The sequence below is a fragment of the Henckelia pumila genome, chromosome 2, assembly GCF_033568475.1.
Source record: "Henckelia pumila isolate YLH828 chromosome 2, ASM3356847v2, whole genome shotgun sequence".
NCBI lineage: Eukaryota > Viridiplantae > Streptophyta > Magnoliopsida > Lamiales > Gesneriaceae > Henckelia > Henckelia pumila.
In genome coordinates, this window is record NC_133121.1 from 1419690 (window position 1) to 1446475 (window position 26786).

The window sequence follows — 26786 nt, forward strand, 5'->3', positions numbered from 1 at the left end:
TCGAAATTATATTATCATTTTTCATATGATGTTTTAAAAAGTAAAATCTATACTATAAATTAACCTCTTTATTATTACTATTTTTTTTTTCATTTGATGAATATTTAATTATTGAAATATGACTGACATCAAAATATCAAACTTAAACAAAATATCAAATTGGAGATCCAATTAAAACAATTTCATGTCCCAATTAAGATTAAAAAAATTATTGAAATGTCACAAAAACTTGTACAAGCATATAATAAGTATCCGAGAACTAAATGTAATTATTTTTTATTTGTTTTTATTTGTGTAGTAGTACTCTGCCTTCATGACTTTATTCTCTTGGAACTCAAGATTTCAGTTTTTAATATTAGTGTTATTTTCAAAACAAAAAAAAAAAGGTAATTATTTTTTATAACAGTTCATGAAGTGAGAGTAGCGGGTAAAAGGCAAACATGTAACCAATCCGGGGCTCGCTTATCATAAATGTCCCTTCTTAAACAAACCCACTAAGGCAAAAAATTTCTCCATCAAAGTATATATTTAGAGAGAGAAATTCAAAGTATTGTCGGCTTCAACCAAGGCAGAAGACTACCGTGTTTCTCTCTCTAGCTTTCCCATTTCTTCTTCTTCCTCCTTTTTTTTTTTCTCCTTCCACGAGGTTATAGTGTAGTAGTCTTGATGATATTGGAGCTGAATTTCTGGTAATTCGGAGCTAAGATTTGGTCTGCTGGTCGCAATTTCCAGTGGAAGGGATGCTGGTTGATAAGATTGGTAGATAAATCATGGAAACGGCGGATGTTCCTAGGGCTTCCAGCTGATTCTCAAATTTGTGGTGGAGAAGATAGCTGCGATTTCGGGGTGTGTTGAATTTGCGTTGTTTGTTGGATTCTGTGCTTTTCAATTTACTTTGTCTTCGCTACGGATAAGAAATTTGAATCGAATGTTGAAGATTTGGACAATTCGTCTATAGTTTGGTCATCTGCCTGCTTATAGTTGGTGTGTTTTATCTCAGAGTTCTTTCAAGTGTCAGTATAGAGTCTGTGGAATTTGTTTTTGCATGAACCTTGAATTTGAACTAGTTTTCCATTTTCTTCTTCATGCAAAAGTAGATTATTCTCTCGACAAAAGAAGTAGATTATCCTTCTAGTTTGTTTTTACGTCGTTTAGACTTCACTTGTAGTTGTATGTGACGGCACAATTAAAACTTTTATTGGCTGCAATATAAGAAAGAAGCAGCTCTCTACACAGTGTTAGAAGCTAATTCATCCTTTACTTTTTGACACGTGCTTGACTACAGCAGTAAACTGATTATTTGTGGTTGAGAAGTATTTCTTATGGAAGAGTTACGAACTATTTGGTTGCTATTGCTTTGCATTGAAGGTCATTCTGTGTGATAGGATTAAGAATTTATTTTTTACTCACTTTTATTCCTTTGTGGTATCAACTTCTTGTAAGTTTATTTCTTATTTTCATAATTAGGTAATAATGGGGTACATCAAGTAAGTTTATTATTATCCAGTGAAGCTATTTGTACATCAGTATTTGAAGGAAATCACCAATACACCCTGGTATTTGGCGTCCAGTAGATTTAAGTTGGTGTTCTCATGGCACACCTTTCCGCAAATTATTTACCCACAGGCCCTCCACCAGGTTCGACTTATTAATCTTTGCACTCATCTTGATGTTGATTATTTAATTGTATTTAGTCTTAGTCATTTCATTTATTCACTGATTCAAACTGTTTCTCCTTGGTTTATTACACATTTAAATCTGAATGCATCACTACCACTTGCTATGTGAATGCAAATTTAGCGACGGTACTTTCTTTGAAAATGTACATGGGTATGCGATGGGGTATGGTCTTCTGGAGAAGCATGATGCTTGTAAGTTGTAACGGCTGCAAAGGAGTGATTAACATGAATGATCATAATCCTATCTTTGGCCATTTCTGTAATCCAAATATCTACTACCATTTTCTAAAAAAAATACATCTTTATTATTCCTTTGTTTGTCCTTAAATGTCGTTTCATTTTTACTCCAAAGATTAGCGGCCTGTAGTGTATTTGTGTCAAAGAAGCATGAAGGACATCCTCTTCCCTGAGCTGTACAAAATGACAAGTTGAAACTTGTATGTCGGATGGAACAGCTAGGGAGGATTGTTTGATAGCAAGTATAGTGTGGAAACAGCTTTTCATAGATTTCACTTTTAATACTTGTATGTGCTGATCATCCTGCAATTAGGACACTTCCCCTATTGTACTTGAAGAGAAATACATCCATAGAAATAAGCAACTCCTCTTTCATGATTTCTTTTCGATGTAAAATTTACCATGCCATTTTTTTTTTTACCTTTTTGATACACCTTCCGTACCGTAATTTGTCATGGTTATTCTATTTTAGGGGGCTCAAATGATGCTTTGTACAGAGAACTGTGGCATGCCTGTGCTGGGCCCCTTGTTACCCTTCCTCAAGAAGGGGAACGAGTGTATTACTTTCTGGAGGGTCACATGGAACAGGTTGGGCTGTTTCCATCTATCATTTCTCCTTTTGTTTTTGCCCTTTGAGTGCTTGGTTTAGTTTTTGTTCACAATTGTGTTGAAATGGACAGGATTCCAGTAGATCTTTTTTTCCTGATATTAGTCTTGCAAGAGTCTGCATGAATCACAACGTTACTTTTTATACATTGTCCATTTCAGGGTACTTTTATTGTATAGCTTATATGTCAGATACATTTATTCTCATTTTTCAATTTTCGTTGCAGAGCTGATTTAGGTTTGTTTCTGTAAATATTTTATGTTATTTTTTCAAGTCCATATATAGGCTTTTTTTTGTGCTTATTTATTTCTGTTGTGATATTATCTAGCTTGAAGCGTCCACCGATCAGGGGTTGGACCAGCAACTTCATTCATTCAAATTACCCAGTAAAATCCTTTGCAAAGTGATGAATGTTTCACTGCGGGTGAGGTTCCTTCGAGATATTTTTTCTGGTTCAAGTGTAGTCTGTCCTCCTTGAGTGTCTTGATGATGTCAAAATTTTCTTGCGATTTTCTACTTTTGTTTTTGACTCCTGCATCTGAATTGTAGGCTGAACAAGATACGGATGAGGTGTATGCACAAATAACTCTGATACCTGAGCAAGATGTATGTATCATTCCCCTGTTTGACACTCTTAAGCTTGTTATGCGCAGGGGCGGCTCCACATAGGGGGCAAGGGGGGGCAGCTGCCCCCACTTGAATTTTTTTTTTTATAAAATTACTAATATAGCCTTATAGTTTAAAAATTATAATTTATGAACATAAATTAGGAACCCAACACGGAAATACAAAAGAGGGTCAAAATTTTAAATTAATCTTCATCGTTTAATGTGTGCAAAGTGACCAGAAAATTTGTGGCTCATAGTCTTTAAAAAATTGTAGCCCAATCACTTAGTTTTTAAACCTAAACACAAATGGGTTTTAAATTTTTTAAACCTAAAAACAAATTGTTGAAGCAAGAATTGTTAGCTTACAAGCTTGTGAGTTTGACTTTTAATTTACGAGTCGCAACAACTGCATCGAAGAGAAATTTTTTGTTGAGAAATTTTTACGAATATTAATTAATTATACTGAAATATATATATATATATATTAGTTTGTTGAATTAAGTTATTATTAATTATTTTGAGAAAATGTCAAGTCGTAGGGGTAAATTGCAAGTGAAATTTGAAATCTAAAAATATTATTTAAATGAGAGTACTATATTTAACTTTTATTATGTCTGGCTGCCCTCCCTTGATAAAATTTCTAGATCCGCCCCTGGTTATGCGTTCATTTAATATGAGCAGTTCGTGCAACTATATGGTGCTAGTTAGTACCGCAATCAAGAATTTAGTTGGGTGAAGCTACGTGGTGTATTTAAAGTGGCCAAAACTTGCATTTTAGCAAAATCGTTGTGGAACTTTAGTTTTCATTCATGGAATTCTTGCCTCCCTCCTCCCTGGCCTAAGAGTCAGTTCATTACAAACGCTAGTCCTATATTGAGGCAAATCATGGCTAATGTTGGAATTGTTGGGATTTTATTCTCTTTTTACCAAAACAGTTATCAAGCTGTGTCCATATTTCTTATTGAAAAATGATCAAATATTTGAAGTTGTTTTGAGTAATTTATTTCTCCTCCCTGGCCTAAGAGTTAGTTAATCACAAACGCTAGTCCTATATTGAGGCAACTCATGGCTGATGTTGAATTGTTCGGTTTTTATTCTCTTTTTTACCAAAACAGTTCTCAAGCTGAGTCCATATTCTTATTGGAAAATGATCAAATATTTGAAATTGTTTTGCGTAATTTATTTTCATCCCTTCCCTTTAGGAGGTCAACGACGAACCATTTCAGAACTTATTTCACAATTTATACTTGATTATATGACAAATTAGGCAAATCAAACCTATCTAATGCCATACATCTTCTTCCATTTTAGCACATTAAACACTGCCTCTTGGTCAACCTTGTCCTTTTTTGCATTACTTTTTACCCCAAATGTTCATCGTTTTATTCTGGCGGATTAGCAAAATGATATCACAAGCCCGGATCCTCCATTACCAGAACCACAAAGGTGTAGTGTCCATTCATTTTGCAAGACTCTTACTGCTTCTGATACCAGCACCCATGGTGGGTTTTCTGTTTTACGAAAGCATGCAGATGATTGTTTACCTCCATTGGTAAGAATTTAATCGATTTGCTTTTGGTATCCCATGCATTTTCTTTTCTTCTCGTTTCCTGGGCTTGATATTATTTTTGTAGGATATGTCTCAGCAACCACCCTGGCAGGAGTTGGTTGCTTCTGATCTTCATGGTAATCAATGGAATTTCCGCCATATTTTTCGAGGTTAGAATCTTAATGATTGTTGGATAGAATTTTAGTTGGAATTACAACAATTCATCACAGAAGCCGATCCATTTCATCATACTGAATAGATGCAAACCTTGCAGTCTGTGAATGTTGTATTTTGACTGTATTTTGACTGTATGTCGAGATATCCATTATTTCGTTTTGTCTGTTAAATTGCATTGGCATTATTTATTAAGGACGCAGATGCGAAGTTAATGACTATACTTCTAGGATAGTGCATTTATTTTTATCTTGCTTCTGTGCATCTACCTTAATTTGTGTTTTCAAGCTCCCGTCTCATTCTCACCCATGATGCAATGGTTTTAGATTAATGCTATACAAATTTCATTGTAAATGATAACTCACATGACTTACTGCCCATTCCTATGCTATGGAAGCAAACATACCCTTGTAGTTCGAATGTCGAGTAGTTGGAACCCTTGAAGGTTTCATAATAGTGAACTTTGTGTATAAAAGAATCCATTTTTAAATTTTAAAGACGGAAAATGTTATTTAATCAATTTAGCATGATTATTTGAGCGAAAATATCTGTCACTGCTCAAGAAATTTTGGATGGTGAATATCCTATGATATAAGATTCAATAGCAAAACCACCTACTTGCTACTTAAAACCTCCTTTAGATCAATCTGCTGTTCAGTGCTAGTATCCTTATCATTGTTTTGCGGTTACCAAATTTCAAAATCTTGAAACTTTGGGTACTGTTTAGTGTGGACCACTTCCAATATATAACCTCTCCTATGAGATCCAAAACTAAAGCTTAATTTGGAGGTTTAGATTAGAGTTAAAACTAGACTTTAATGCAATCTTACTAAGGTGTTCCATTTGGAAAATAAATACTATATCAGGAGATCATGCATTTTGAAAATAGGGAGATCCAGACACTAAATAAATCATGCGTACACCTCATCGACTTGGATTGACATCATTTTCAGGTCAACCAAGGCGCCACTTACTGACTACGGGATGGAGTGTCTTTGTTAGTGCAAAAAAGTTGGTTGCTGGAGATGCTTTTATCTTCCTAAGGTATGATCCTGTGGAAATCATGTTGTTCTATGTTGAATAATTTTACTAACAAGTAACAACCCGTCGTTTCATGAATTTTTGCAGAGAAGAAAACGGAGATCTTCGAGTCGGAGTGCGTAGGCTCATGAGACAGATGAATATTATGCCATCTTCTGTTATATCAAGCCATAGTATGCATTTGGGGGTCCTTGCTACTGCATCACATGCCATATGCACGAGGACCCGTTTTTCGGTTTTTTATAAACCCAGGTTTTTTTCCTACTTTTTGTATTACATTTCTCGAGAATTATCAGTTGTATTTTTAACTTTTCACTTTGTTATATCGCATCCTCAGAAATATTGTAATTGGTTTTAGATATAAAACATGTTATATAATCCATTTTGGCCTTGAAGTGAAGCATCTTTTCCTTGAAACTTAGAAATTTTCTTACTAAACTAAGAGACATTTTTTACTAATGAATTTTGACTCAATGAATTTGAGCAAAAGTTCTTAAACTTTAGCACAACTCTTATTCTTCTAGACCTTAAACCACCTTGATGTGGAGAAGATTTTAGGTAGTGCATAATGAACACGCAATGTTGTACTGCTTAATCAGTTTGTCTGGTCTCTGTATATTTCAATTCCTATCATTATGATGGCTTTCTGGAGGAAATTTCTTTAATTTAAAACTTTTGACAACAGGACTAGTCGATCTGAATTCATTGTATGTTTAAATAAGTATCTTGAAGCTCGAAATCATAAACTGTCAGTGGGGATGAGATTTAAGATGAAGTTTGAGGGTGAAGAGGTTCCAGAAAGAAGGTAAGTATTTTGAGTTCGGAGAAGTAAAATTAGTTGTTTTCCATTATGATTTTAAAAATCATGAGTGCATATACAGGTTTAGTGGGACAATTGTTGGTGTTGGGGATAATTCTTCATCTATGTGGCCTGATTCAGAATGGAGATCGTTAAAGGTAACCATTAATATATTTATCTAGTGTAGCAATAATCAGCAGGTGGTTCATTTTTATGTGATTTGGTCCATTCACAAGCAGAAGGTTCCTACCCTTTTACATGTTATCTGGATGATTGAATTTTTGCAATTCGATTATAAATACTTAGTTTTTCTGATTCATTGCATGTATCCAGGTCCAGTGGGATGAACCATCGCTGGTTTTGCGTCCTGATAGAGTTTCACCTTGGGATATAGAACCACTTATTGCAGAAACTTCTCCCATGTCACAGACCCAACAAAGAAATAAACGGGCCCGGCCACCTGTTGTGAGTTCATCTAGGCAAGATCTTAATCCATTCGGTATTGTCCATGTTTCTCTGGTGATTTTAAATAAATAATCCGCAGGTGCATTCCTTTTCTAAAAACATTAATGATTCCTGAAAGGTATTTGGAAATCACCATCTGACTCCCCTTCAGCATTCTCTTACAATGATCCGGCACCTGGACCAGATATTCATCAATGTACTAAACTTAATCCTGGCAGCAGACTCAATATGTTGAATTGCAATAGAATTTTGCTGCCAGCTTCGAGCAATTCAATATGCCAGCCGAATTTTGACACCCCTGCAGAGTCATTCACGCCTGTTATTGAAAAGAAACAAGCTAATGTCTGCAGGCTGTTTGGTATCGAATTACTGGACCATTCAACCTTTGGAGACAGTTCACCAGCAGGAATTGGTGGAGCAGCTGTTGAGGATACTCATGTACCCCGGCATACTGAACTGGAACAACATTCAGAGCCATCAAGCTGCAACCTGCCTGATCTTCCTTTAGTGACTTGTGAACCTGACAGGTCATGCTTGAGATCTTCCCTTGAGCCACGCAACAAGCAAATCAGAAGTTGCACCAAGGTACATTTGACGACAGTTTAGATTGCTATCTATAAACGATAGTAGATGTGAGGAATAGGGAAATCAAAGTTTAGCTCAGATTGCTGCCTTTTAAAAGTTTCCTTTTCACCTTTAAAAAATCTTTGTGGAAATAGGTTAGTTAAGTGAGTTCCTATTTTCTCCAGGTTCACATGCAAGGCATTGCAGTTGGAAGAGCTGTAGATTTGACCAGACTTGACAGCTACGAGGATTTACTTAAGAAATTTGAAGAGATTTTTGAAATCAAAGGGAAACTCTCAGGTTCAGCAAAGAAATGGCTGGTTGTCTACACAGATAATGAGGATGACATGATGATGGTTGGAGATGATCCTTGGCAGTTAAGTTGAATCAGGATTTCTCTTTTTTTGGTATTCATTTTATGTTTATTTTCTTCAGATTATGAATTTTCTCAACATTTCAATTGTGAAGTACTCGTATGTGCTCTCCACAGTGTGGATATTAATATGTTGCATTCGCTAGGATAGTTTGGAATTTATGACATGTACATCAATGCTATAACAGAAGTCAACACTAGTAACTCTACTGACATTAGGTGTTGCCATTCACGCATGCATAACTCACGCATCATCTCTGAACAACTCGGTAGAACTCTACCCATAAGACAATCTTATTGAGTGTGACATTCTAAAATTATATGCTATTTCATGGCTTTTGACTTCTCATACAAGGGTATTGCTGAAATCGTGTTTGCTTTTTCAAACTGCCTCAGTGAATTCTGCACGATGGTCAAGAAAATATACATCTACACAACCGAGGAGGTCAAGAAGCTTTCGCCCAAGATAAAACTCCCTCTCAGCGAGGCTAAATCTGTCAAGCTCCTGTCAGATGCTGCCGTTGGTGTTGAAGAACAATCTTCAACCGTGGGATCTGGCTGCTGACGCATTCCTACTTCTCTCCAACTTGCAATGAAGTTGAAAATGTTCGATTCTAGAATTTATGAGAGAAGAGAAAGGCAGCAAATGACCATCAAATTTGTTCACCAGCCAGCTGTGATGATATGCATGAGTGTGGCTGTTTCAGTTCATGGTGGCGGAGAAATATATGCTGACGATGCCGAATTTTTTCTGTTATGTTAGCATAGAAGAGCGGTTTCTTACGGACAAGGAATGTATTCTGATAGTGTTGAGTGAGGAAATCATCAAGTGCTTGCTTGTTTAGATCCTAAGTTGATTTCCTGATATTTTTTTGAGGATTGAGATTGGTCCTCTGTTAGGAGCCCTCGAATAAGCAAATAACGCGTAGAAGTAATTTAAAGTGTAATTTTTGTATTCTGTTAATCATATAATTTTGTTTGTCCAATGAGCTAGTTTTGTACTTCAAAAAGCCGTGTTCGTAGTACAGCATCACTGAGCTGTATGGTCAACCATGTAAAAGAAATCAACATCATTGAGAAAAGGATACTCGGTTATCAATATAGATCTGGTTGGAAACACTGATTGTGATATGGGTTATAATCCATCGATACTGAAGTACCCTTCCAGTCTGGGTTTAGGAGAGGACAAGGACAATAGTCATGCGTTTGACTCGTTTTTAGTGAAAAAATCGAAACCCACAGGCCCGGTACTACGCACTGTGCAAGGCACTGCAAGCTGGAAAAAGCAGGTATAAGTATCCCATTTTCATGAGGGTATTAGCAGTCCGGATCTCTACAGTACGAGAGACAATCAAATATGTCCCAATATACCCTTCGCCCTAATAACCCGACATGGTGTAATTTCCCAAAATCTTTATATTTCATTTTTAGGATGGGCGCCTTCTGGGTTTAGGGTGGTGCGAAAAATTGTTGTTGCGAAATGGAATTTCGAAATGAAAGCAAATCAGTGACAAATCTATATGAACCAAGTAAATTCAAATTCTTCTGCACGTTTTTGTGAACTAAAACCAGTGACATTTGTACAACATGAAGAGGTCGATAGATGAAATATGGAAGAAAATGAAAAGATAAGGAATCAAAAAATTCGGGTTACTATGTAATATTTGCGGAAACGAAGATCGATAGCTGAATTATCGAAGAAATGTACAGATAAGAATAAAAAATTCGAGTTACTATGCGATATTTGAGAAAACATAAGCTAACTCATCCTTCATCGCAGATCTGGCTGAGTTAAGGTCGAAAATTTCAGTCGGAGAAATTGAGATCTAGACTGTATTGGACTCAAAATTACATGGCACTGCATCGGTGTGAATGTCATAAGAGGAGTGAAAATAGATTAGGTTATTCTCACGTGGCCTTGGATGAGCAAAGTGGTAAGGGCCAATTTTGGTAAAAGCTGGTTTCTCCAACTTTTAATCCTCCTACACACAAAAAAACTAACCAAACAAATTAATGTTTTTTTAAATATTTTTATAATAATTTTCTAAAAATATACTTATCCCACAATTTATATTTACAATAATAATCCTATCACACGTATCAAACGTAGCCTCGATGGATAAACAAGTATTCCAACAGCTGGGACCAAATATTTTGAAAGATGAAACCTGTATTTTAAGACAAGTAAGATGACAATTTGGACCCAAGATTCCCGGAGATATGTGGCCTTAATATGAGCTGAGTCGTGTTACTAAATACTCTTTAACTAACATTGCATGGCAAAATGTCTTGCTTATAATAAGATCAGAGATCACTGCCATCGGATTTTAGCAAAATTATTAATTGGTGCCCCAACTTAACCAACTTCGTCCGGCTCCCAACGGCCTCTGTTGTCAAGATTTTCATCAATGCTGAATGCAGTAGGATGCGACCTTCTCCCATTGTGATCCGGGGCTTGGGTATTGTCACCATCTCGCTTTCTTTTTGATTTCTTTGCGTTATTAAGGAGTTTATTGGATTTGGCATATCCAGGTTTCCCATTATCTTTTATGGAGGCGTTTCTCGGATTTGAATCAGATGTTTTGCACCTCCAAGCTCGATTACGGCATGCCTCATTGTCTGCCTCAACTTCTTCATCCTGCTGGCCCAAAGATTCCCAAGCCACAGAGTCCGTTAGGTTGCTTGGATCATTTATCTGGGGCCTATCATCTTCAAATACCTCACAATTAACAGACCTCGAAGATTTCTTGTTGTGGATGTGAGAAGAATATCTCCCCCTTTCACCATTCGAACAATCATTATTCACATCGCTGTCATAAGTTCTGCTGCTCCCATCCCAGTAATCATCTGGTGCTTTTGACAACTTTTGTTGCCTTGGATTCATCCTACCACTTTCACTGGTCATATTATGGCCTTCTTCGTCTGACAATTCTGCTATTGAACTAGCGCAAGGATTTTCATCCAGGATGTCAAGCCTTCTGTCCCTGTGTTGAGTGCCCTTTGCGTATTTGCGGTACGCATAATCGTATCTGTCATTGTCGAACAAGTTTGGATCGGAAATGGTCTCGTTTGTCCTCCTCCCATCACATCGATGACCTTGAGTTTCCAACTCTTCAGTGGAGTGCACTCGACTCCTTTTTCTCGAGCTTCCATCAAGCTTGTCTCTAAATCCCCTGTCCAACCAATCTCTATCCGACTCACTATCACTAGATGAGTTCTTACTGTGACTCAGTCTTGAAATTGACAGTTTGTCGGAAGGTTTCTCATCAAGAAATTCTTTCTGCTTTCTATCAGAGCTTCTGCGCTGCTGCTGATGTGTGCTCCTCTGGGTATAAGACTCGGAGTAATTCCTTGTACTTCTAGAATAACCACTTTCTTTTGATTGCGATCTCCAAGAGCTGTGTCTGTACAAAAACCAGGGAACTTCAAGAAATTGTGCGTGGAACCAGAAAGCCTTACAGAACAGAAAATTTACTGAACAAATGTTGCATGAATCAATAACTTGCCAACAACAAAACACACCTCTCTGTAACATCTGCTGAACATTTGCTCGTATCCCTGTAAAACCTTGGGCTTCCTTCCTGGGTCTGCTTGCTGTACACAGATTCATCGGAATAACCAAACAAAGAAGCCATCTTCTTCACCCAAAATCTTGGAGGGGGTTTATCCCAATCAGCCCATTCATAGTCGCCACCAGCATTACGAAAGCAGTGGATGAAATTGCAAGCAATTCCACGAGAACATGTCTAAAGAGAATATGTATAAGTTATGCATGATAACTGTACAAGTGATCGACAGAACAAACAAACAACTGCATCTTCCAGTGATGAGGGAACAACAAAAGCTTACGAGCGAATAAATCAAAATTTGGTAGGAAGGTAGTAACTGTACCGTAAACTTAGATTTCATATATTCTCCACAGATAGCAACCTTCCACTTCATTACTCCAACAAACTCGCAGTGCAACTTTGAAGACAAATGTAAAAAATAAAAATATCAGTTAAAGATTAAAACATGGGAAATAATAATAAAATAGAAGGTGCAGGATTCGAAATAAGGTTGTGTATGACCCTAGCCAATTTTTTTTTTTTAAAAAAAGGAATTTCTATATCTTTATCAGTCTACAGGTAATAAAGGGCATCATAATTGACAAATGAGGTCACATAATGTGATGGATTGCTCCACTCTGCATCAAGAGCTAGAAAGTAAGAAGTTTGATATATCATCAGGAAGTCCAGGTAACATTATCCTTCATAACAACTAGCAGTCACCCAGGAAGTTTGATTTACATTTAAAAAAATAGTTTTTTCTATATAGGGCATTAAAAAATAGTTGATACCTGTTTTCCTCCAAAGTAACGACCATTTACTGAATAATAAGCCAGCTCAGCAGAATCCAAGTTCTTATAGTGCACATACACATTTCCACGTAAATGAGATGAACCATTTCTGCACACCTGAGACACATCTACTAATTTGTCATGCATCGAGGTTGGAGACAGCTTGCAAGATGAACAATTGCTTCAGAGTAAATGTCATCATCCACAACTTAAAACGTACCAAACTAAAAGTTTATATTGCAAAGTCTAATGAATCCACTAGGGAATATTGCTCATACCAAGCATCATCAGACATGAAATAGAAATTTATTAACAGAAGATGATTTTCTGCCAAGTATGGATAGATAGATACCTTGAAATTCACTATCTCCCCAAATTTCAGAAATTCAGTATGCACATCTTCATAAAACTCTTCATAAGCTCGATCAACCTCTTCATCTGTATACTGGAAAAGATAGAAGGAAAAAGGATGGGTCGATCGTACAGAAATGTGGTATACATGAGTGTGCAGTTGCAAGCCAGAACAAAATGCATGCTCGATGAGCCCAATCGTAAAAAATTACGTGCTAAGCTCTTAGTGTCAAAAGTACCCATCATTCTGACCAAAAATTCATTGCCCGCAAACATGAGGGGAAATTCTTAAATGCATGATCGACACTGTTAAATCATAGGCATATACATTAAAATCAAATCACCAAAATGCCTCTATCCTCGTTATTTTTACAAAATTTCATTCCTCAAATGGCAGAATCATAGAGGCGACAGTGATTGTGACAACGGCGGTGATGACATAAGATGATGATGCCGATGGAATAAAAGATAGTGTTTGGTAGAGATTTTTGGTACAACATATTTTGCAGGTAATATACAATTTTTCTGTAAATTCCAAAACAAAAAATTGTATGATATTACCCGTAGCCCAGACCGAAAGAAAATGAGGTGGTAGAGAGAGTGGATTTTTTCAAGGACGATTGCCCCACTTAGTTCACAAATGATTTCTTTGGGACAATTTTCAAATATAAACTATAATCTCAAAAAGGCACAATAAGGGTAGAGTAGTCGTCCACAGCCACGTGTCATACTGTATTCATCAGCCCTTCATATTAGCATCAACATCCTTTTAATAATAGCAATGAAATTGTTGGTAAAAATTTTGTAAATGCTAGAAACATAATTATAATTGCGTGAACTATTTCAAAAAGAGAGAAGATCAAATGGTGATCTCAACTTCGAGAGATTTGTTGATGGAGACGAGAGAAGAAGAATAGACGAAGAACAGAAACACCATTCAATCATCATTCAGTGCATGAGAAGAAACTAGAAGGAAGAGAAATACAATGAATTTGAATAATAAAAATAATTTAATAATAGGGGAAAAATTCTCAAAATAAAAGAATATATATAGATTATCCGATTTATCCCTCAATAAATCAATCGATCAAACGCTTAATAATAATCTCATATTATTCTCTCTTTCAAATGAAACTATCACTCACCCAAATTCATTTAAATTATCGATTATTTAATTATCCTATCACACCAAGCAAGCAGTACCAAAGTGTTTAAAACAAAAAAGGCCAATAATTCCATCTACTTGCAGCATAGAGAGGGAATAATAAAATTATAATACATTAATCAGTCTTTAGAAAACACAAATAAATGCAGCTCACAATTCAAAATCTTCCTCACTGTGTTCTATAATTAAGCCCTTGAATATTATGATTTCTAGTTAGACAGTTTATTTTGGGTAAATTGAGTTCATTCAACTAACGACTTTCCTAGACTCTGTCTTTAACTAGGAGTCTAGGAGATCTGATTTTTATGCAACATGCCAGTAATATTGCTTAAAGGATGTATTTACCTGTAATAGTAACAGGCATAGTAAAGCAACTGGTTTGCAAAAACACTTGTCAAAGATTAAGTCAATATTCAGTAAAGCATATAGACAAGACCATATCCTTCATTTATTCAAGCTCAAACCTTAAGAAGTGATATCTACCGACAGGAGAAGTCCAACATCCCAGAAATAGAAGCTCCATTTTACACTAGAAGTAATTAAGGAACTCATCTTGATTATTTTAAGAACTCGTGAAGCAGATAACGAATACCAAAATGTCAATTGTCACATGCAGATACAGGAAATAAGTCCATTAATGCATGCTGATAACTATAAATGACAAGATAGCAGAAGACGAAATCAACAAAAAAAAGAGTAACAGGTTGAAGGGAGGCTATAACATTAGCATCATTAATTAGTTAATATCACCCGGAAAGGATCTTACTCACTAGTCACTACCGAACACACAGGATACAAATAGTTTATATCTCAAGACTTCAAGAAAACCCTCCCATGGTCTGAACTATAAACTTCCCTTCTTTCATTTTGAAGGTTGCTCTGATACAACGAAGTTAAAGCTTTGAGTTCACAACAGCAACAAACACTTTTTACTAAATTTACACCTGATAAAATATAGAAAATAACATCATGGAACCAACCACAATCCCACAAGTGCTCAGAAACTTTTCAAATTGCATGACATCGCAAGAGTATGTATGGAATTACCGAATTAATAATAGTAGAACAGTATGCAAATTAAACGAATAAAATCTCGCTAATGACCAGGGTTTTGAGGTAAAAGTAAGATCCCGTGGGTGTCCTTCCGATATTTTATCAGCCATTTGTCATTTTATGACATCAAATGATTTTGGCTTTTCAAGGGAAACAAAATTTGCTCGAATATAAATCGAAGTACACTCCATCTCGTGTTTGAAGCAGGGACATCTCTATATTCAAGCATAAAATTGGTAAAACAGTGGCATAAGAATAGATAATATAACCATATTCTTTTATGCTACATGTCTGGTTTAAAGTTTAAATCAAGACTGGGATAGTTTCAAGTTGTTTTAAACTCTTGGGCAAAAAGTTTCTGGGGAGAACATTTGTACTTCATTCAAAGAATTGTCAAATAGTATAAGAAACACGAGTGTGAATTGATATCAGGATACTGGAGTCATGTGAAGGCTTCATTAACAGACCTCAAGCCCTTCATCCTGCTCCCAAGCTAGTCCAGGGCCATTGTACATGTTCTTGATGAGAAAAGTGCAGGACTTATCAGGGTAAAAGTGAATTCTGCTGCAACGTGAGCCAAACCGACAAGCCCCAGTTTTGAGATGGAATGGACAGTGAGCTTTATCCTGACAAACCAATAATCAGGGATGAGCTACAAATGTTGCCAGAAATGCACAAAATGATAGTGTTCTAAAATTATAGATATAGTGAACTCAATGAGACAGTTGATCTTACCTGCTCTGTCCCAAAATTTGGAGTTTGTTGAGCAAAACTTTCTAGTAGCTGTTGGGCAGAAGGAATTGATGCACTCTTATAATCAGCAAAAGCTTCAGATTGCGGAGGAAGGGGGTTTGATGTAGGTCTGTTAGGGTCCTATATTATGAAGATTTCAAACACTTGCCCATTTAGATAGTAGAAACAGTCGGAAAAAATGGAGCATAAACAGAAAAAAGTAAAACCTCTTTCGCTATCAGATGGTCAGGGTCCTTCTTTTTCACTCTGACTTTTTTCTTTTTGACAATAATCTCGTTCCCTTGCCAAATAATTTCAGGCGGTCCTTCTTCCACGTACTCATATTCGTCGTCATCGACTTCATTCTCATATCCAACCTGATTGAAAAACCCAGGAATCAATAAAAATACAACCCACTGGCCAACTTCAAATGTAGGGAGACAAGTGTGTGCTGTCAATACAGCAAGTGTGAACGTAGATTTACAAAACATGCCACAGCATTCAAATTAAATACAAGTATAAAGTTATACGTGACTCCGACACATTGCAAGCATGGTATTACCGATAACTCGGGCAGCTGAACCCTTTTTAGTCCCATTAACCAAATATTAACATTTTACAACTATCTTGAAGGTTTAAATAAAAAATTTTTGACAATGTAAATAGTTCTGAAATTTGCAGGTTTCTCTATTCTATACAACTTTCACAAACTTATCACCCCAAGGAAAAAAATAACACAAAGTTAGTCATCAAGATACGTTTAAATAAATTTGTTGGACCACATTATAGTTCATCAAACAAATCCAACACTGCATTCTTTCTAGTCTGTTGTCAAGCTCTATCAGGCTCTTCCATTTACTATAAAGTTATCTTCTCCAATGTCTCACCATCTGACTCCCTGGCTTGTCTGAACTGCACTAACTTCCAGCTCATCTGGCTTCCTTGGCATAGCAAGTAGCAACTGATTGTAACTCCATTAATCACTAGCTACCAATACGTGTACCCCGAAAATCAGCCTAAACGCCATAACAAATCACCCTCTCTCCGTCTATGACCGATAAGAGTAATAGAATTAAAAACACGAGCATAAAATTCAGAATCGGTGTTCTAACTTAAGCATGCGGCATACAAAAATGGAGTAAGAGGCACACCTCATTCAGCCTCGATTGCTGTTCTTCCAGGTCTTTTCTTCTCATCTCTTCCTTCTCTTCTTCTATAGCACGCTTTCTCGCCCACGCTTCCTGAATCATCCTCTCTCTCTCCTCGAACTCCCTCCTTTCATTCTCGGCTCTCTTCTTTTCCAACTCCTCCACGGCTTGGAGACGCAACTGCTCGTCCGGGTCGTTGAGCCGAGCCGCCACCTCTTGGCGCGCGATCACCGCCGTCTCCGTCCTCTTTTTCTTCCTCTTCTCCTTCTTCGCCGCCTTCCGCCTCTCCGTCCGACTAACCGCCGCGCATTCCGATGCCTTGGCGGTGGTAGCAGCATCTTCGTCTTCTTCCTCCATCTCGTTCACGGTGATTAGGTTCTCGGGCATCTTTAGCGACTAGGGCTCGCGCCAGGAAGATTTAGAAAAATAGGCCTCAACAAATCTAATTGAGAGAATAGGCCTTGCTCAATTTATTACTTATTTAGTTTAAGAAATTAGTTATATACCCTTAACAGCTTCTATTAATAAGCGTGCAAATATTAAAAAAAAAGTGTGCGAATTGATATAAAAAATAAAACTAATTCAAATAGTATTTATATAAAAATTTAAATTAAAATTAAAGAACCTTAGACATATACTTCTAAGTCATTATTGAAAAAAATATGATAAAAGATTAGGTTGGAATAAGAGATGATCAATAATAAAACTAATTCAAATAGTATTTATATAAAAATTCAAATTAAAATTAAAGAACATAAACCTAGACATATACTTCCAAGTCATTATTGAAAGAAATATGATAAAAGATTAAAGGTTGGAATAAAAGATGATCATGCTAGATACAGTAGCAGAAAAATTAAACATTGAAATTGAGGAAACGAAATTTGTAATACCAATTATATACCAAATAGAACCAGGAATGGATATTATAATATGAAATAACTTTTTAAGACAATATCTTCCTTTTCACGCAATTTGAAGATCACGTAACTTTAAACAAGGGATCTTCAATGATTCATATTCCTAAAATACGAACAGCATTTCGTGTAGGAAATTAAGGATTCACAAAAAATTTTCATAAACGGAATACAAATCCGATTGAATTAAAAATAGAGAATATTTTAATGATTAACCCTGAAAAGGAAATCATGAAGAAATTTCATGACATTTGTTCCGAAAATCCTCAGGACAAAATTAAGAAAAGAAAAATATTTATCGCTTCAATAAAACTAAAAGACCCTAATATCACAATCTATGAAGCACCAAGAAGATGCAACATGGATGACGTAAAAATATTTGAAAAAGAGGTTCAAGAATTACTCAAACTTAAGATAATCATTCCAAGTAAGAGTCCACACTCTTCACCAGCCTTTTATGTCAGTAAGAAAGATACTGATAAGAAAAGAATGGTAATTGATTATCAAAAAATGAATAATGCAACAATTATGGATGGATATTACATCTCAAACAAGAATGACTTACTATCTTATATAGGAGAAATGAAATATTTCTCCAGTTTAGATTGTAAATCAGGATTCTGGCAAATCCAGCTAGAACCACAAACACAATTACTGTAGTAGCCCGTAACCAAAATCAGTGATTAAGGAATTAATCATAATTACTTGGGAAGGGTTCGGAAGCTCCGAAGGCAAGATCGAAAGCTCAGAACAAGATCGGAAGCTCCGATGTCGTGATCGGACGTTCCGATCGAGGAACGGAGGTTCCGATCGTCATCTATAAATAGGGGTGCCGAGCTCACATTTGAGTGCACCAATTCCTCTCTTCTCTCTCAATTCCTTAGCCTTCTAACTCAGATCTAGGGAATTCTAGGCGTCCCGTGGGGAATCTGGAAGTGGCATAGCGATCTAGGCGTCGTAGCGGAGCTGTGGCCTAGTTTTGAGGCACTCGACATCAAAGGGCTAACGACGGATGAAGGTATAGCTTTTGCTTCCTATAAATATTTAGGAGTATGCAATAGCTTAGTTAAGGATTTTTTAGCACTATAATGATAGTAGTATCATTTGGCAGTGTAGAGCAGACTATAGGCATGGACCTAGAGTTGGTAGAGCTTGCACTGATTTGAGGTACGAAAGTACTGTTCGAGATATCCTGACTGAGTATGCATGTATTATGTGACTGCATGGTTTATATGTCATTGATTTATGCTGCATTCATTTGCATACTGAGCTATCTCCTTCGAGATGTCTGTTAGTAGGGTTTTTCCCTATCCTGTTAGTGGTTGGACTTCCATCGATTTGGGTCCGGCATATCCACTGGTATTATGGTATGGGAGCCACCTCCTGAAGTGACGGCACAGCGTGCTACATACCAGGGCCCGGTCTGTCTCTGTTATCTGATCCTTGACCTCGAGTTTATAGGGAGTTCACTTTGCATGCATGTATACTCATACTCTCGTACTGAGCATTTTATGCTCACGTCTCGTACTCTGTGTTTCTGGACACCCTATTCCATGGGGCAGGTTTGCGATTGGATGAGGCGGGTGGATCCAAGAGGGGCTAGGCAGTGATTGGCCAGCTGGAGCTTCGCCTAGTTTTTATTCTGTTGTTATTGGATTGATAAAACTATTCGATTTGGTTGTATTATATTTGGGTATTTACAGATTTCTTTACTTGGAATTGTATAATGTCTATGGTTTTCGCAACTTAATTCTGATTACTATTTTGATTAAGTTAATTGCATGCCTAAGTTCTGTTTAGTAGGTGATCCAGGTAAGGGTCACTAAATTTATGGTATCAGAGCATGCAAAGTATTCTTGGGATTTAGATTCTACATAAGATAACCGTTAGGTTAATTTTGTAGATGGCAGATCATGACGACCAGAGTTCTCATGGCAGTATTGGTGGGCGTTGGGGTGATGCCAACCGGGAGCCTCGTTGGGAACGCCGCCATCGTCATCGAGATGAGGACCGTTTCAGTGTACGTCGATTCTTGCAGATGGGGCCTAAGCCCTTGGTTGGAGGTGAGTCTCCGAAGGATGCGGAGAACTGGTTAGACCGCATGGAGACGACTTTTCAGACTTTCCAATGCACCGAGGAGCAGAAGATGAAGACCCTAGGTTATCTTCTGGATGGACGTGCGAGCAGGTGGTGGAGGTTTACTTCTGCACCTTTTGTTGCGGAGAGAGGAGTGGCCACCTGGGCTGAGTTCCGCACAGCTTTTCAAAAGCTGTATTTTCCTCCTGCACTCCGTCAGTCGAAGGCAGGCGAGCTACTGAGTCTGCAACAGGAAGCCATGTCTATTGACGAGTATCAGCAGAAGTTCTTTGATCTGCTATCCTATTGCCCCGAGATTTTCGACAGCTCTGAGATGAAGTATAATCTGTTCCTTCAGGGCCTTAACCCTGAGATCCATGACTGTGTGGCAGTTGGTGATGACATGTCCTATGAGGGTTTGGTGAGCCGTTGTCATCAGGCGGAGGATAGCATTCGACGGAACAGGTCATTCTCTCAGTCGAGACCTGCTAGTTCTTTGGGTCCCCGTGCCCAAACTTTCAAGAAGTCTGGATCTACTTCTTCTTCCTCTGGCTCTGCTGGTGTTGTCCGTTTCGGAAAGAAGGACAAGTGTGATCACTGTGGGAAGAACCATCCGACCGACCATTGCCGTAGAGCTTCTGGAGCTTGTTTTCGTTGTGGAGAGACTGGTCATATCCGGAGGGATTGTCCACTATCTGGAGTAGGCGGTTCTGGTTCTGGTTCAGGATCTGGTTCTCAGGCTACCATTCAGCAGAGGTCGCAGGGACAGCCTGCTGGGAGTTCTCATTTGAGGCCACGAGCATCTGGCCAGGTGTTTGCCTTGAGGCATGATCAGGCAGTGGAGGAGAATGAGAAAGTCATCGCAGATAAATTTCTGTTTTATGGTATACCTGCTCTTGTACTTATTGACACTGGTGCATCTCATTCCTTCATTTCTTCACGTTTTGTTAAGAGGCATAAGTTACCATGCATTGCACTAGACGTAGTGATGTCTGTTTCTACTCCGACGGGTCAATCTGCTTTGGCTAAACGTCTAGTAATGGGTTGCCCTTTAGAGTTCGAGGGTAACATTTTGATTGCGAATCTCATGGTCCTTGCGATGGATGATTTTGATTGCATTCTGGGAATAGATATGTTGACTACCTATCGAGCTTCAGTGGTGTGAGACATCGGTTCCAAACTACTAATCTCGGGATTAAACAACAATAAGTCATACAATAACCAAAGGTTAAAGCAATAAAAGAAATAAATTTTTTTTTAAATAGTGCCTCGCTCGATCGGTAAGATATTACCGATCGAGCGAGCAACTTTTGCAAAAGCTACTGCCGAGAAAACATCCAGCTCCGCTCGATCGGCAACATCTTGCCGATCGAGCAGCCAATAAAATGCAAAACAGAGAACTACATTAATTTCCCTCGCTCGATCGGCAACATCTTGCCGATCGAGCGGTGACAGAAACAGAGCAAAACAGCAGAATTCTTGTTAGAAACTTATGTCCAATACCATCAAAATACAATCATGCATTACAATCACTATTTTTCCAATTAATACATGAAGTACTGGAGTTATTCAACCGCTCCAAATGTAGAATATGCAACGATAACATTTCAACAAGGCTCGCATAATCAATACAACATAATAACGAAGTTCGATATCTAAACATGTTCTAACATATATTAGGTAGACATGCTGACACGACTTCTAAACCGAGTCTCACTACTAGCTCTCCCTCTTGTTGCTAACCAGGTCTTCGCTAACTTGATCCTGCCCCACCTGTTGCCAAGTACACATACAAAACAAAGCAACAACCGGATAAACCGGTGAGAATGAAATTCTCAGTAAAAGCAACATAGCAAGTAATAAATAAACAACATGCTATCAATACAACATATTCAAGTCAAGTTTAATGATATGCATGTGATATCAATTCTGATAAACAAGGGAGTGCTGCTCTGCTTTTGGGATCCCGAGGATGAGATCACGTAACGACTCACGGACTCTTCCAATCGAGGTGGTGTCTCGTATCCCACTCCCCTAGACTTTGAGCAACTATAATGAGTATGCTAGCACCAGGCGAAAGGACTACGACCTAGGCCACTCAATCATAGTTCCCAAACGTCTAAACAAAAAGGGCGATACTGCCCGCTGAAATCAAAGTTGGCTCAAGATGAATGCATAACAACAATATAAAACATAAGCCATATAACAAAAGCTCAAGTAATCAACAAGACACAAGTTCCTCATGCTAGAACAAGTGTAGATGCAAGTATGTGATTTCAAGGGAAACTCAAGAACCAACAGTCCCGAGTATGCTATCTCGCTAACAATGACTGCTTTTACCTTTCAATGCAGTAGTTCCAATTCTGGATAAGCTACACCCAAAAGATTGTATCAACCACTATACAATCCTAAGCAATAATCAACGGCTCAAGGAAAAACTCTTTACCGTTCTTCGTCCAAACACTTGATGATCTGTTGCTGTTAACACTGGCTTCACAACTCCAAACGAATCTGTACGGAGACAAAAGATGATCAACAACAACGATCACTCACAAGCCAAAGTTCAACAACTCCAAAAACGGTTCAAATCTCCAAAACTCAAACCGACGGCATAACGGCTAAAACTGAACAAACCGACAACGCAGACAGTAGTTCAATATCGATAACAACTCATATCAATGCTAATACAACCATAACAAGGCAATCCCAACAAATCTCAAAATCATAATTTTCGAAAATGGCTTCCAAAAATCATAACAAATCCGAACGTCGCTTTATTTCAAAACCGACAGATAATAAACGATCAGAACTCTGTCAAGAACAACATACTCGAATCTCAAGCTATTCTAACAACATCCAAAAACTAGAATGTATCCGATCGTAGAAAAACTTACGATATAACGAAGCTCTCGCTGCAGTGATCGTTAAACTGCCTTCAGAAATAAATTCCTACGGTCGGATCGAGCTCGAACTGAAATCAGAAAGCTTGGAAAAGCTTAAAGGCGTTCTAATGGAGGGAGACGACTATGGAGGAGATGGAGAAGACTTGTCAACAAATTCTAAGAGTAGATAATATATAAAATCCACAATTTGCGTTTTAGTCCCTGAAATTTCCAAAATTTGCAAAAAGAACCCTGATCAAAATCAGTCGGCTCTTGAACTCTGTAATCTTCGATTAACTCAATAAACTCATTTAAAATAAAAACGGGGTGTTACAAGTGGACTGCTACTAGAGATTAGTACGCTTTCATCTGGAGGGGAGTGATAGCTGGTTTTTCTATGGTGAGGGAGCGCGACCCCCGATGCCTTTGGTATCAGCTTTGAGAGCCTGTCGAGCTCTAGAGTCTGGCGGGGAAGGCTACCTTATTTATGCAGTTGATTTGTCCGCTGAGAGCGTTGGGATAGAGAGTATTCCTGTTGTGGATGAATTCCCAGATGTATTTCCTGATGAGATTCCGGGTTTTCCTCCTGTTAGGGAAGTCGAGTTTGGCATAGAGTTGATGCCGGGTACTTCGCCTATTTCTCGAGCACCTTATCGTCTGGCTCCGTCAGAGATGCGTAAGTTGAAGAATCAGCTACAAGATCTTTTGGACAAGGGGTACATTCATCCTAGTGTATCTCCTTGGGGAGCTCCTGTTCTTTTTGTAAAGAAGAAGGATGGGTCGATGCGGCTGTGCATTGACTATCGGCAGCTGAATTGAGTCACTGTGAAGAACAAGTATCCTTTGCCTCGTATTGATGACTTGTTTGATCAGCTGCAGGGCACTTCAGTTTATTCCAAGATTGACTTGAGATCTGGGTATCATCAGTTAAGAGTCCGAGATCAGGACGTAGCCAAGACTGCATTCCGTACTCGCTATGGGCATTAAAAGTTTCTAGTGATGCCATTTGGTTTGACTAATGCGCCGGCTATATTCATGGATCTGATGAACTGTAGTAGCCCGTACCCTAATTGAGTAATTAAAGGAATAATGCTAATTAATTGAATTGGGTATCGGACGGATCGGAAGCTCCGAAGGCACGATCGGAAGTTCCGAACAGGATCGGAAGCTCCGATGAGCGATCGGAGGCACCGATGTTATTACGTCAGGCATGACGTGTGGTTGGATCGGAAGCTCCGATCAGGACCGGAAGCTCCGATCACCCCTATCCGGAGTCAACAAGTGATATTTTGACACGTGGCAGATCAGGATCTTCGGAAGCTCCGATGGCAGGATCGGACGTTCCGATCGGGGTTCGGACGTTCCGATCAAGGATCGGAAGTTCCGATCGTTGTCTATAAATAGAAGGCCGAGACTTCACTTTCAAATGCCAATTCCGAGTCCTCCTTTCCTTTCTAGTCCTTTTGGAGCTGTTCTAGTCTTCTTAGGCCTGGTCCGGAGGTCGGCGGGGCGTTCGGTAGTCGTAGCGGAGTTGTGCCCAAGTTCTGGAGGCATCGACATCAAAGGGCTAACGACGGACGAAGGTATAGCTTTTGCTCCCTATAAATATTTAGGAGTATGCAATAGCTTAGTTAAGGCTTTTAGAGCACTTTAATGATAGTAGTATCATTTGGCAGTGTAGAGCAGACTATAGGCGTGGACCTAGAGTTGGTAGAGCTTGCACTGTATTGAGGTACGAAAGTACTGTTCGAGATATCCTGACTGAGTATGCATGTATTATGTGACTGCATGATTTATATGCCACGATATTATGCTGCATTCATTTGCATCTTGCTGTATCTCTTTCGAGATGTCTGTTAGTAGGGTTGTACCCTATCCTGTTAGTGGATGGACTTCCATCGATTTGGGTCCGGCGTATCCACAGTTATCTCGGTATGGGAGCCACCTCCTGAAGCGACGGCACAGCGTGCTACATACCAGGGCCCGGTCTGTCTCTGTTATCTGATCCTTGACCTCGAGTCTATAGGGAGTTCACTTTGCATGCATGTATACTCATACTCTCGTGCTGAGCGTTTTATGCTCACGTCTCGTACTCTGTATTTTCTGAACACCCTATTCCATGGGGCAGGTTTGCGATTGGACGAGGAGGGTGGATCCAGGAGGGGCTAGTCAGCGGTTGGCCGGCTGGAGCTTCGCTTAGGTTTTATTACTGTTGTTTAGGTTTATACAGCTATTCGATTTGGTTGTATATTATTGGATAATTACAGATTCCTTTACTTGGGATTGTATAATGTTATTTGGATTCCGCAGTTTTATTCTGATATCTGTTTAATTAAGTTAATTGCATGCATAAGTTCTGTTTAGTAGGTGATTCGGGTAAGGGTCACTACATTTATGGTATCAGAGCATGCAAAAGATTTCTTGGGATTTAGTCTCATCTTGAGGTATTTTTGTAGATGTCAAATCGTGACGATCAGAGTTCTCATGGTAGTGTTGGTGGGCGTTGGGGTGATGCCGACCGGGAGCCTCGTCGAGAACGGCGTCATCGTCATCATGACGACGAGCGTTTCACTGTGCGTCGATTCTTAGCTATGGGTCCTAAGCCCTTAGTTGGAGGTGAGTCTCCGGAGGATGCGGAGAACTGGTTAGACCGCATGGAGACGACTTTTCAGACTTTCCAATACACCGATGAGCAGAAGGTGGAGACCCTTGGCTATCTTCTGGATGGGTGTGCGCGCAGGTGGTGGAGGTTTACTTCTGCACCTTTTGTTGCAGCGAGAGGAGTGGCCACCTGGGCCGAGTTCCGCACAGCTTTCCAAAAGCGGTATTTTCCTCCTGCACTCCGACAGTCGAAGGCAGGCGAGCTACTGAGTCTGCGACAGGGAACCATGTCTATCGATGAGTATCAGCAGAGGTTCTTTGATCTGTTATCCTATTGCCCAGAGATTGCTGATAGCTCAGAGATGAAGTATAATCTGTTCCTTCAGGGCCTTAACCCTGAGATCCATGACCGTGTGGCGGTTGGCGACGACATGTCCTACGAGGGTTTGGTGAGCCGTTGTCATCAGGCAGAGGACAGCATTCGGCGGAACAGGTCTTTCCCTCAGTCGAGGCCTGCTAGTTCATTGGGTCCCCGTGCCCAAACTTTCAAGAAGTCTGGATCTTCTTCTTCCTCTGGTTCTGGGGGTGTTGTCCGTTTCGGTAAGAAGGACAAGTGTGACCACTGTGGGAAGAACCATCCATTCGACAAGTGCCGCAGGGCTTCTGGAGCTTGTTTCCGTTGTGGAGAGACTGGTCATATCCGGAGGGATTGTCCACAGTCTGGGGGAGGCGGTTCTGGTTCGGGTTCAGGATCGGGTTCTCAGGCTACCGTACAGCAGAGGTCGCAGGGACAGTCTACTGGGAGTTCTCATTTGAGGCCACGAGCTTCTGGCCAGGTGTTTGCCCTGAGACATGATCAGGCTGTGGAGGAGAATGAGAAAGTCATCGCAGGTACATTTATGCTTTATGGTATACCTGCTCTTGTACTTATTGACACTGGTGCATCTCATTCTTTCATTTCTGCACGTTTTGTTAAGAGGCATAAGTTACCATGCATTGCACTAGACGTAGTGATGTCTGTTTCTACTCCGACGGGCCAATCTGCTTTGGCTAAGCGTCTAGTGATGGGTTGCCCTTTAGAGTTCGAAAGGAACGTTCTGTTGGCGAATCTCATGGTCCTGGCGATGGACGACTTTGATTGCATTCTGGGAATAGATGTGCTGACTACCTATCGAGCTTCAGTGGACTGCTATCAGAGATTAGTACGCTTTCATCCGGAAGGGAGTGAGAGTTGGTTTTTCTATGGTGAGGGAGCGCGACCCCCGATGCCTTTGGTATCAGCTTTGAGAGCCTGTCGAGCTCTGGAGTCTGGTGGGGAAGGCTACCTTATCTATGCAGTTGATTTGTCCGCTGAGAGTATTGGGATAGAGAGCATTCCTGTTGTGGATGAATTTCCAGATGTGTTTCCTGATGAGATTCCGGGTTT

General features: G+C 39.1%; 2 protein-coding genes across 4 annotated transcripts; one reads left to right on the plus strand and one right to left on the minus strand.

Annotated features, from left to right (window-relative positions):
* The first annotated feature begins 510 nt into the window (after nucleotides 1–510).
* Nucleotides 511–9097, plus strand: LOC140883225 (auxin response factor 1-like). 3 transcript variants are annotated; one of them, XM_073289605.1, is made up of 15 exons: nucleotides 511–846; nucleotides 1468–1638; nucleotides 2389–2504; nucleotides 2852–2947; nucleotides 3073–3129; nucleotides 4531–4683; nucleotides 4766–4850; nucleotides 5808–5898; nucleotides 5983–6147; nucleotides 6581–6700; nucleotides 6777–6852; nucleotides 7028–7193; nucleotides 7278–7744; nucleotides 7909–8099; nucleotides 8493–9097. In XM_073289605.1, the coding sequence occupies exons 2-15, from the start codon at nucleotides 1593–1595 to the stop codon at nucleotides 8659–8661; spliced, it is 1998 nt and encodes a 665-aa protein (XP_073145706.1). In that variant the 5' UTR covers nucleotides 511–846; nucleotides 1468–1592; the 3' UTR covers nucleotides 8662–9097. The 3 variants fall into 3 exon arrangements, with proteins under 3 accessions (XP_073145706.1, XP_073145707.1, XP_073145708.1); XM_073289606.1 differs by having other exon boundaries at nucleotides 4778–4850; XM_073289607.1 differs by lacking the exons at nucleotides 511–846; nucleotides 1468–1638; nucleotides 2389–2504 and adding an exon at nucleotides 2567–2760.
* A 1063-nt stretch (nucleotides 9098–10160) lies between these two features.
* LOC140881094 (uncharacterized) lies at nucleotides 10161–17338 on the minus strand. The gene is made up of 9 exons (XM_073286121.1): nucleotides 16888–17338; nucleotides 15964–16113; nucleotides 15740–15877; nucleotides 15472–15630; nucleotides 12788–12880; nucleotides 12436–12552; nucleotides 11988–12062; nucleotides 11619–11842; nucleotides 10161–11500 (listed from the first exon to the last, which is right to left on the minus strand). The coding sequence occupies exons 1-9, from the start codon at nucleotides 17269–17271 to the stop codon at nucleotides 10453–10455; spliced, it is 2388 nt and encodes a 795-aa protein (XP_073142222.1). The 5' UTR covers nucleotides 17272–17338; the 3' UTR covers nucleotides 10161–10452.
* Nucleotides 17339–26786: the final 9448 nt, after the last annotated feature.

Excerpts from the sequence above, each read along its gene's own strand:
- LOC140883225 (XM_073289605.1), top strand. The coding sequence starts at position 1,593 with ATGGCACACCTTTCCGCAAATTATTTACCCACAGGCCCTCCACCAG. Across the intron at positions 3,130-4,530 it reads CTCTGATACCTGAGCAAGAT|CAAAATGATATCACAAGCCC; the intron begins GTATGTATCATT and ends CTGGCGGATTAG. Across the intron at positions 6,148-6,580 it reads TCGGTTTTTTATAAACCCAG|GACTAGTCGATCTGAATTCA; the intron begins GTTTTTTTCCTA and ends TTTTGACAACAG.
- LOC140881094 (XM_073286121.1), bottom strand. The coding sequence starts at position 17,271 with ATGCCCGAGAACCTAATCACCGTGAACGAGATGGAGGAAGAAGACGAA. Across the intron at positions 16,114-16,887 it reads AGCAATCGAGGCTGAATGAG|GTTGGATATGAGAATGAAGT; the intron begins GTGTGCCTCTTA and ends TTTTTCAATCAG. Across the intron at positions 15,631-15,739 it reads CAAATTTTGGGACAGAGCAG|GATAAAGCTCACTGTCCATT; the intron begins GTAAGATCAACT and ends TTGGTTTGTCAG.